At 35.1% G+C, this 12042-nt stretch overlaps 1 protein-coding gene across 1 annotated transcript in view; it reads right to left on the bottom strand.

Annotated features, from left to right (window-relative positions):
- The window catches only part of SLC49A4 (solute carrier family 49 member 4), a 76806-nt gene that overhangs the window by 21056 nt on the left and 43708 nt on the right, over positions 1 to 12042 (bottom strand). Inside the window, exons 6-7 of the mRNA XM_039240651.1 lie at positions 4587 to 4654; positions 1329 to 1456 (exon numbers count right to left, since the gene is read on the bottom strand). Coding sequence (XP_039096582.1) covers positions 1329 to 1456; positions 4587 to 4654 — 196 coding nt within the window. The remainder of the gene's footprint in view (positions 1 to 1328; positions 1457 to 4586; positions 4655 to 12042) is intronic.

Below are 12042 nucleotides of genomic sequence, written 5' to 3'. Positions count from 1 at the left end.
TTAAGCGTCCGACTTTCGCTTAGGTCATGATCTCGCGGTTCGTGGGTTCAAGCCCCGCGTCGGGCTCTGTGCTGACTGCCAGCTCAGAGCCTGGAGCCTGTTTCAGTCTGTGACTCCCTCTCTCTCTGACCCTCCCCTGCTCATGCTGTCTCTCTCTCTCTCCTAAGAAATAAGCAAAAACATTAAAAAAAAAAAAAAAGTGGAGAGCAGAGCATGAGATTAGACCTCAGAGGAAGATGTGACTTGGAAGAAAGATGCAGGTAATGATGTGTGAGAAGGACTTGTTCTGTGGCTGGCTTTAAAGATGGAGGAAGAGATCCAGGAATGTGGGTAGCCTCTGGAAGTCAGAAAAGGCAAGGAAATAGATTTTTCCTTTCCCTAGAGTTTGCCCACACTTTGACTTTAGCCTAGTGAGACCCAGGTTGGACTTCTAACTTACAGAAATGTAAGACAATAAACTGGTGTTGTCTTAGGCTACTATATTTGTGGTAACTTATTACAGTAGCCATGGTAAACTAATATAGACCCCCAAATGACAGTATAATGACAACGCAATAGCAAGATACCTGGGTGGTTCAGTTGGTTGAGCATTTGACTCTCTATTTCAGCTCAGGTCATAATTGCAGGGTCATGAGATCAAGCCCCAAGTCGGGTTCTGCACTGAGTGTGGAGCCTGCTTGAGATTCTCTCCCTCTCTCTCCCTCTCTCTCTTTCTACCCCCCCGTGACAGTCTCTCTAAAATAAAACAAAAAAAACAATGCAATAGCAATTATAAATATTTCAGCTCAATTAGATGAGTTGAGTAAGCTGTCTATAATATGCTTCCTAAAGATATTTTCAAGTAAGCTTTATTTTGTACTGATGGTGTAAGAAGAATGAATAACCTATAGGTGTTGAAAGAATTTTACTAGTGTATACTTCAAACATCATAGCTTTTTGCGTTTGTTCATTTTCCTTACTGCTTAACGATGTAATGGCTATAAAGAAGATAAAAATCTCTGTATTATGCTCTGATATGAATTTTAAAAGAATATAGGCTTTTCCATACTCTATGAATTTAGGCTAAGGATTATAGTTCTTTCCATGTGAAAATACCAATGAAAGTATTTTTAGTTATTCTTGAACTCTTTTTAAATGGGAAGATAGTCTGATGCCTGGATGTGAGAAACTTTTTTGTATATTTATTAGTTTCAGAATTTTGATAGTTTTATAATAATAACTATTACATTTCCATTATATTTCTAACAAGAAAAATTCCTACTGTTTGGGTTTATATATTTTTGTGAACTAAAAATATCTATTCAAAGTTCAAAATAGTCTTTGTTCACCTGTGGTTAAAGGCAGGTGTGTGATGCTGTTCAAACAGGTCAGGGTGAACCACGTGGATGATAGTGTAGCCCCAGAAAACAGGAGGAGAAGAATTAGTTTCAGCATACCCCTGATAAAATCTGCAAACCTGAAAAGAAACAATGTTCTATTATAATTCTACTTGGATTTTTAAAATACTATTTAAATCAACAACACACTTTCATTAAACAATAATTTCTTGAAGAAATTTCCAGGTTTTTTTAAAGCAAGTAAAAAAACCTTTTTTAACTAGTACATTTTGGATTCATTGTGGCAAATGATTTTTTTTCTCTTATAAAACATACAAAATGTGATCTCTGTTCAAGATCTATAACTTACAGGATGGATTCTGTGTTTTTTAAATTCTACTTTTACTTTCTTTATGTATTTCCATAATTTCCAAACATCCTATAATAAGCATATATCATTCTAGTTTTAGAAAATAGGCTAGATTGCTGATATCAACTGGCAAACATGGCTCTCCCAAAATTGAAACTCAGAGAATACAAATGCTTACCCCCAGAGATGCTGGGGTCCTATATAATCTGGTCTTTGCCTCCACTCTCCCTCTGCCTTACTATTGTGCAGTTGGACAGCCCTGTTTCTGGTTCTCATACAAGCTAGAGTTGTTTCCCATAGCAATATGTACCTCTGGAATTTGTCCTGTTTGCCGGGAACGCTGGTACCCTCATTCTTCATGTGACTTGCTCCAGCTTATTCTGGTCATAAGCAGTTCAATAAAACTCTCCCTGCTCACAAAAGAAGCCCTCACCATCCCATCTGCACACACTATTTTCTTCACAGCATTTATCTCTATTGGCATTTTCTCTTGTTTTTGCATTTATTTTTTGTCTTCCTATTAGCAAGTTCCAGGAGAGCAAGAATGTAGCTCTGGTATAATGACTACTGTCCTACAAAGGTTGTGACTAATGTTTCATAGCATTTTAAGCTCTCAAAATTTCTGTTTTCTGAATTAAAGTGAAATTAAAAGGCAAATGGTAGAGATGCTTATTGTCTAGTTATGATCCACAACTTTTCCATTTCCCAATTCGCTTTTCCTCATCTGCTAATTTGTACGGGCATGATCTGCTGGCTGTGCCTACATTCAATGTACTCTGGCCTTCAGAATTGTTCCTGCTGTAGAAAAACTGATCCCATCCCAAATATAGCATTTACTGTGTTTTCTCTACTTTGAAGTTTTAAAACTGATTTTAATTTCTATTGTAATTACATTACTGTCCTTCTTAATATTTTCAATACTATCTTTTGTGCTTATTTGACATGATAAGGTTAATCATGTTTGTAAGCGTTATCTGGACTAAAATAGCTTCCTGTGACAGCTGATGCCATCTTTTGGTGGAAAAAATGGATGCACCTTTGCCCAGTGACTTAGGTTTGTTCTCAACTATTAAAGTTCACTAGCAGAAAATTCTTATGCACTCTAAAAAACATTCCACAGCTTGATAGAAATTTCCCTCAAGAAACTCCAAAAACTGTTTTCATGCCCACCAAGCACTTTTTTTATAAATTTGTGTTTTGGTATGCTGCAAAGACGTACTTGTTTGATAGGCAGATGGCAAGGTATGAGAGAATAAAATAGTTTTATGGTACAATCAGAACTGAATAAAGGTGAACAGTGAGAAAGCTGACAGGGCCAGTTCACACAACAATAAACTGACCACTGTGATTTGCTATTTTTGTAGACCTAGTCCTTTCAAATGAGCTAATACCATCAAAGTATTACACTTGCTGGCGGCCTTTAGCAACATAATTATTAAAAAAAAAAAAAAATTCACCCAAACACTAATGTCTATAAGGAGATTCTGTTCTAGGGATCTCTAAAATAGTGTTATGAACATAATTTTAAAATGGATTCTAGGCCTAGAAGATAACTACAATGGACTTCAGATCCTAGAGTAAGGGATCTGAACTTGCATTTTTTAGAACTTGCATTTCAACAAATTAAAAACAGAAATGTCCTCACTCTCATTTTTTCCTCTAGCTCTACTTCTATATAGATAAAATTAAGGGTTTACAGAAAGAAAAAAAGCAAAAGGTACATGAGATGTCATTTCTGATATAATAGTTCCCTCTTTGACCCATCTAGTGCTCAGAATAGGATTTGGTAAATAATGACTCACTATAACTGGTTTGGATATTTAATTAGAAAAATTAGATATGATTCTGTCAAAATTTGACAGGTCAATGTATTTCAGTATTTGTGTAGTGATTTCCTACAAATGCCATCTTCCTATTCCTCTTCTTTAGCTTTTAGATTTTATTTTTATATTTCCCTAACTTATAAAAATCTCAGAGTGATTTAGAAATCAATGTCAGTTTATTCTTTCATTAAAACACTATGCAAACTGTAAGGTCTAGATATATTATCCTGTGTCAATTATGTTTAAGTATTTAGAAATTGAGGTGATTTACATATCTTATTTGATCTTCCCAAATATGTAATTAGATTCTTCTCCTTCTGGTAAAGTTGATTGCCTAATTTTGTTTTTGATTAAACAGAGTAAATGATTTGGGAAGTGAATGACTATTATCTCTTTGGAAACACCAAGAGTAGTTTTATAAGCAGTCACCTGGATGAGTGATATTTCTGTTCTTTTTTTTCTTTTCTTTTTTTTAGAAAAAATAAGACATTTTCTTTCTTCTGACTCCTTCTAAAAAAAAGTGTTGTCATAATGAATTAGGATTAAATCCCTTTAGGATTAAACAGAGTTTGGTGAATGAAACTGGGAGTCTTTATATGGACACTTTTCATCAAAATGGGATAAACATAGGGATGTACCTGCCAAAAAAGACCAAAAATAAGTATCTGCTAATCAGATACTCCCTTTTCATGTAAAGTTCTGAAGATGCTCTTACAAATGATTCTTTTTCAATTCTTTTCTATTCTTGATAAATAATCAATTTGCCTTTATTACTGTATCACCTTTCTTTGGGTTCCATTTGTAGATGCTATTCTCCAATAATATGGAGACAGGCAACTTAATTACACTGGAAACACATCCCTATCCTCTGAAAACAGTTGAGGACAGACTATTCCTGAGAATGTTTCTTTGTAGCAGCAAATTCTTCTTGCATGTGAATTTTCTGGTAGCCTGAACAAGTGCCCTTTTCTGACTTTCGCCTGTTTTATTTTTCCCTGAATTTTAACATTTATCAGAAAGAGCCATTTTTTGTTTCTGGTTTGGTCCACTCACATGTTTAACATAAAATATTCTCACCTTGCCATAGCTATTCCAACAACACAGCCTCCAACTATGGACCAAAATCCAATCCAACCAGCATCTACCTGTGAAGAAAGTGGCAGACACATTTAATAAAAGACTATCATTTTACAATTTAGAAGGTAAGAAAAAAGATCCTCTCTCATCAATATATAAATATACTTTTATTGTATACATATTACATATACATGTATAATTCAGTATATAATCAACAGCTAAAGGTGACAAATGTAGAAAATACTATTTAAGAAAATTAATAAAATGAAAGGATTTATGGGTGATAATTAATACAATTTTATCTAATATATCCTTGTTTAACTTTTTACTGGAATATTTAAACCCACAAAATAATCAGTGTCACAAATGTTTTCAAGTATGTACTGCATTGCTAGCATTGTAGTAGAATGCCTAAGAAAATAGGAAAAGGACAGAAGCTGGTCAGTGACCTCAAGAAGTTTAAATATAACCAATATACAGGAAACTACTATGAAATAATTAAGTGCTAAAACATCTGGCAACAATTAAAGATGTATCAAGAGGTCACAGAAGAGAGACAGTGAGAGCAAAAGTTATGTGGAGTAGAGCACGTAGGGAGACTGCTGAAAGAGAATTTGAGCTGGGTTTCAAATACAGAGCTCACTCCACTCTTGGGAAAACATTTCCAACCCTGCCATTTACTAGCTTTGTGACCTTGGACAGATTATGTCTTTTTATCTGTAAATTGAACTAAAAGAGATAATCAGTGCATAGGACTTAGATCGGTGGTCAGCAAACAGGCAGTGCTCAATAAAGGCTATCTGTTATTACTACCTGATGATGCTTCTCCGTCTATCTAACGTCTTAACTCTTTCTTCACCTCATGGCCAAACTTTCTCAGAGCAATCTACAAATGCTGCCAAGATTTACCCATCATTCATGTATCTTTAACTCCTGCTATTAGTTGGCTTTTGTCCAAATTCATACTGTAGGTCTTGGTTTCCCCATTATTAAAATGAGGATAACAAGAGAGTGGTTTTTTTTTTTTTTTTTTTTTTTTTTTTTTTATTTACTGTGTAAAATGTTCAATACACGTTAGAGGTAACCATTGGAATTCCATGTGTCCCTAACAGTATCAGTGCCTTTTGTCTCCTCTTTCCCTCTCCNCTATTAGTTGGCTTTTGTCCAAATTCATACTGTAGGTCTTGGTTTCCCCATTATTAAAATGAGGATAACAAGAGTTTTTTTTTTTTTTTTTTTTTTGGTGATTTAAATAAACTGTGTAAAATGTTCAATACACGTTAGAGGTAACCATTGGAATTCCATGTGTCCCTAACAGTATCAGTGCCTTTTGTCTCCTCTTTCCCTCTCCACGGCCATCACGCTTACTTACTATCTTTGTTCTTACTTCTGGATTCCTGTAATCGCTTCTTAAATGATCTCCACAATCTATTCTGCCCACTATTGTCAGAATAATTATCCCATCTATTCCACTTTCCTGCTCAGAAATAGTTACGAGCTTTGACTGTGGTTACAGGGTCAAGTCCAAACTTGACCTGGCACCGAGAGCTGCCCAAACTAACTTCTACCTTTTATTATTTCCCCAGCTGTATTTTTCATTATACCTGTTCACCAAAATATGCGATCTTTATCTGGGCACTTCGCTGGATTATATGTCCCAGGTCCCATTCAATCATACATGATTAAGTTCCCAACGGAAGTGGACAGAATTAAGGTGTACCACCTGTAGGCTCTAATCTGGAGGACAGCTGGATGCCTCCTCCATGCTTTCTTTCCCTTTTTGACAGCTGGATTCTGAACGTAGTCACCCACCTAACCGATGCATACAACAACAAGGTCTTTGAAGACAAGACTGCAGCAAAGTGGAAGGAAGCAACCTAAGTCTCTAAATCAGTGTGAGGAAAAGAGTTATCTAAACTGTGCACAACTGTCCTAGGTTATTATGCAAACTGTCCTAGATTGCTATGTAAATGAGAAATAAATTTCTTAAGCCTCAGAATTTTGGGATTCTACTTCTCATAGCAGCTTAGCCGACTCTAAGTAATACAATTACTTAACAGTGTTTGGTGCCAGAGCAAAGATAAGCACTCTGGAGAAAGAGAACAGCCTGAAGCTTAATTTATCTCTACATTTTTTTTTTTTTCCATATCACTGGCATTTGGGACAAGAGAATTCTCTGTTCTGCATTACTGCCCCTCTCACTGCAGAGCATTTAACTTCCACTGTCTGAGGCCCACTTAATGCTATTAGGCCTTCCCAAACATTTCCATCTATCCTTGTTGAGTGGGGCTCTGTGTTAGGCTAAGAACCACTATGCATCTGACTGTTACTGATCCTGGTCTTTTTAGGCCATTTGTGCTTTTCTGCTTCCTTTGTTCATGACATTTGTTTTAGTTAATAACATTCTACCCACTAATTAATTAAAAACTTTTTTTTGCTTTCATTTAATTTTAAATTTTATTTCATTTACTACCTGGTGTAATTCTTGGTCTCTCAATCCCTCAGAGTTTATACAGACAAGAGATACTTGAAAGAGCTTCTCAGGATTTATAATGTGAAGCATAAGATTTAAAATCAGAATCATTTAAATGGATGTTACACTTTTCTTTCTTGGAATTGAACATGCTTGTAATACCTAACATCCAGAAAAATAAGTTAGAAAACTAAAGGAAGACTTTCTTCTTCTGGTGAAGGTATACTAGGTAATCTGGATTGATATTCTGGTTGAAAATTAGAAAACCCAGGGGAAAATCTATCTGAGGGCACCAGAGGGCCCAGAAGGTAATTTAGAACTATGGAATTATGGAACCATGACGTAAAATGGATAGGAAACCCAGAAAGATAAGCCTGGTTCCCTTTGGGGTATCTGATTTCAGAAAAGGTAGCTAAGGGGCTGACAGTTATCAACAGCCTGCTGACTTAGGAAAGAAAAAACTGTGAGTAGATGGCCTTGTAAAAACCCCAGCCTTTAGATGGTAACTTTGAAATGTGTAATGGAAATAGAATGGTATTCTGTGGTACTGAAGCCCAGCTTCAAAATCTCAGTTCTTGAAGCTGGATTAAATGATCCTTATACTTCTGTAAGAGAAAACATAAGTTCTTTCCGGGGTTAAATAACATCACCTTGAAGCTTAAATGATCTCTACAATTTTCATATACTATGTCTGGCACTCAGTCAAAAATAAAGGAACACATAAGGAGATTAAAAAAAACATAAATGAATACTACAAATAAAAAAAAGACCCACAGGGGATCCGGATCAAGGAATGATGAGACTTTAAGCAATTATTTTCAATAATTTGAAAAAGTAAAAGATCAAGCACTTTACAGACACTTGGAAACTATGAAAAAGACTCAAAAACTTTATAATATCTTAACTAAAATTAACAACTCATAGATGTGTTTAACAGAATAGTGGAGGTGAAAACTGAAATAGTGAGTTGAAGAAAGGCTAGATAAAACATCTAGTCTGAAGCAGAGAAAGGCAAAAGGATAGAAAATTCAGAAAAGAGAGTAAGAGACATAGGAGATACAGTATAAAGGTATAACATATATAGACTCTCCAAAGGAAATTAGAGAAAATAGAGCTTGAGGAATACTGGCTAAGAATTTTCTGACACTAGGACACCTGGGTAGCTCAGTTGCTTAAGCATCTGACTCTTGATTTGGGCTCAGGTCATGATCTCATGGTTCAGGGGTTTAAGTCCTACATCAAGCTGTGTTGACAGCATAGAGCCTGCTTGGGATTCTCTCTCTCTCTCTCTCTCTCTCTCTCTCTTTCTCTCTGGCCCTCCCCCACTCTCTCTCTCTCTCAAAAATAAACCAAAAAAAGAAAAAAGAAAAAAAATTTCAGATACTGATGATAGACATCACGCTATAGGTTCAAGAAATCCTACAAACCTCAAGAAGAATAAATTTCAAAAGAGTCACCAACTAGTTATATCATAGAAAAACTGCTGAAACCAAAGACAAAGAGAAGACCTTAAATGCAGCAAACTTTTACACTTAAAAGCTGACTTCTTGGAAGCCAGAAGAAAATGGGATATTTTCAAAGAACCAAAAGATAATAAATGCCAATCAAGAATTCTATGTCCAACAAAAATAATCCTCAAAAATGAAGGTGAAATGAAGACATTTTCAGGTGAAAATAAGGAACAAACCCCTAACAAGAGAATTTGTTGCAAGCAGACATGCACAAAAACCAAACCACATATGCAGTAAAAGGTGCTTTTTAGACAGAAGAAAAGTGATCAGAGATGGAGGACTGTAGATAAAGGAAGAGACGAAAAGCAACAAAATGGGGAAATATGAAGGTGAATCTAATTAAATACTGCCTATATAAGCAATAATAATAATGCCTTGTGCAGTGTAAAACATGACAATAATAGCACAAAAGATTATAGAGGGTTAAATAATGTTGAAAGGTTCTTGGATCTTGGGCTGTTTTGGAAGAGGTGAAAGTTCCAATTTATGATAGATGTTGATAAATCACAAGAACATTCTGTACTTTCTAGGGTAAACACTAAATAGTAAAAGAGATTACAACTATTAAGCCTACAGAAGAAGAAGACAGAATAGTGAAAATTACTTAATCCAGAAGAAGGTAAGAAAGAAGAAAAAAGGATAGACCAGATTGAACAAAATGAAACCAATGATCTAGATCTAGATGGCAGATCTAGACACAAATTTATCAATAATTATATTAAAATAAATGGACTAAATACTCTAATTAAAACACAAAGATTATCAGACTGGATTAAAGAAAAAAAAAGGATATGCTGCTTATTACAGGTATACCTAAAGAAAGCCTGAAAGTAAAGAAATGTAAAAAGATATACCATGCAAACACTAGTCAGGAGAAAGCTGGTGTAACTTATAAGCTTTATGGCAAAAGCATCACTAGATATAAATAATACTTCATATGGAAGGAAGGTTAAATTCACTGGTCAGATATTATAATTCTAGGTTTACATATACTTAATTACATAATCTTAAAATATAACACCATACCCAAGAATTATAGAATACAGTTGACCATACACTGGGTCAACAAAATTTGAAAATATAGACCACATTTATGCAATTTAGTTAGGAATTAAAAAAAAAAAGAACTAGAGAATCTTCAAGGGTTTGTAGATTAAGAAAACGTTCTTCTAAATAACCCATGGTTCAAAGTAGCAATGACTATGGAAACCAGAGAACATTTGAAATTGAATAATAATGAAAATCCTACTTAGCAAAACTTATGGAATGAAGATAAAGCTATATTTAAAGATATAGAATTTAGACTCTAGAATCTTTATATTATGTCATCCACGGCATGTACTATATACTGTTAGAAAAATTAGACAGGAAAATGTGACTCATATTTTCAAAAAGGATGTATTGAATAGAAACCAATTCAAAGATAGCCTACTTGTTGGACAAAACATAGATCATAATACAAAGAATGAAAGAGAAAGAGAAATCTTTGCTTGCTCAAAGTTTACGAGTATATTTCCCTATGTTACCCTGTAGAACTACACTGTCTGGTACACTAGCCACTAGCCAATTATAGCTATTTAATTTGAATTTTATTTTATTTTTTAAAAAATGTTTTATTTAATTTTGAGAGAGAGAGATAGAGACAGCACGAGCAGGGGAGGGTCAGAGAGAGAGGGAGACACAGAATCTGAAGCAGCCTCCAGGCTCTGAGCTAGCTGTCAACACAGAGCTCAATGCGGGGCTCAAACCCATGAACCGTGAGATCATGACCTGAGCCCAAGTCAGATGCTTAACCAACTGAGCCACCCAGGTGCCCCTTAATTTGAATTTTAATTAGTTGGGATGAAATAAAAATGAAGATTCACTTCCTCAACGGCCACCTACTGACCACCTTTCAGGGGCTCAGTAGCCACTTGTGACTCGTGGCTGCCATATTTTGGACAGTGCAGATACAGAACACATTTGTCATCATAGAAAGCACTAAAGGACAGTGCTATTCTAGAAGTTTTATCATTATTCCTGTTTAGAATTTAAACCTAGAATTGAATTTTGTGCTCATTATAAGCTTTTTTTTCTTCCCATATAGATATCCATTAATCTGGTATCAGTTTTTGAAAAGATTATGCTTTTCTCATTGTACTCTAGTGTTCGTCTTTGTTCTAATAAAGTGCTCTTATGTGCACAGATGTGTTTCTAAACTATTTTTTCCCTTCTAATCTATTTGCCTGTCTTTATGCCAATACCAAAGTGTCTCAAGTGTTTTAGTGTTATAATAAGTTTTGGTATTTTATAGAATAAATATGCCCCTTTATTGGGATTTTGATTAGAATTTTTTGAATCTAGACGATCACTTTGAAAATTAACGTCTCTGTAATACTGAGCCCTCTAAACCATGTTCATTGTATTTCTGTACGTTTACTAAAGTCCTACTGTCTCTGAATGATGCTATTATTTTCTGCAAAGGCATCTTCTATGTATTTATTAGATTCATTCCCAGGTATTTGATATTTTCTGAACCTATTCTAATTGGTATCTTTAAATTTTTTTCTTTTCTGGGACACCTGTGTGGCTCAGTCAGTAGAGCATGTGACTCTTGGCCTTAGGGTTGTGAGTTCAACACCCATGATGGGCGTCGAGCTTACTTAACATTTTATTTTCTCTTGGCTGATGTATAGAAGTATAGTTTCCTTTTGCAAAGAACATGGATGACATAATATAAAGATTCTAGACCCTTTATCTTTCTCTAAAATGGTTGATTTTTGTGTTAGTAGGCAGTTCAATTAATAACTGGTCACCTTAAACTTCTGTACACTTGATTTTGTGTTTTATTAAGTAAGATAAGTAGAAATCTAAATGTTTCTCAAGATCCTCTCACTTGGTAGGACTCGGTCTCCAAATTGTCTCCTCTGCAAATTTTTGTCAGGGCTTGTTTTTAGGCCTTGTGGTATTGTGGGTCTAAGTAGAATAGGCCTTATTTTACCTAGAACATGGTTCTTGATTTTAAATTTTGGCCTAGATTCTGTGTTTTAGCAGAAGCCCAAGGCATTAACAAGGTATTAATGAGGTATTACCATTCTGGTTGAGCTAGAACTATAAGAGTCCAGCACTGCTTACCCTCTACTATATTCATTCTGCTTTCAACCTCATAGCAATCTTTCTGTTAAGCCTTCAGTAGTTTTGCCCTTTATATATGCAGTCCATTTGTCAGCCAAGATATGCTGAGGACCCCACAAGTCCTCTGGGGAGGCCCCTTCTGCACAGCTTTTTAAAATATATATATATATTTTAAATTTATATATATATAAGCACTTAAAAAAAACTTTATTTATTTTAGAGAAAGGGAGGGAGTATGTGCACGGGAGGGGCAGAGAGAGAGAAGTTCATAAGCAGGCTCTGCACTGTCAGCACGCAGCCTGATCTCATGACCATGAGATCATGACCAGAGCCAAAATCAAGTGTTGGATGCTTAACA

This window comes from Hyaena hyaena, unplaced genomic scaffold (assembly GCF_003009895.1).
Source record: "Hyaena hyaena isolate Hyena2069 unplaced genomic scaffold, ASM300989v1 scaffold_180, whole genome shotgun sequence".
In the NCBI taxonomy this organism is placed as follows: domain Eukaryota; kingdom Metazoa; phylum Chordata; class Mammalia; order Carnivora; family Hyaenidae; genus Hyaena; species Hyaena hyaena.
This window is presented reverse-complemented; position numbering and strand designations above follow the sequence as displayed.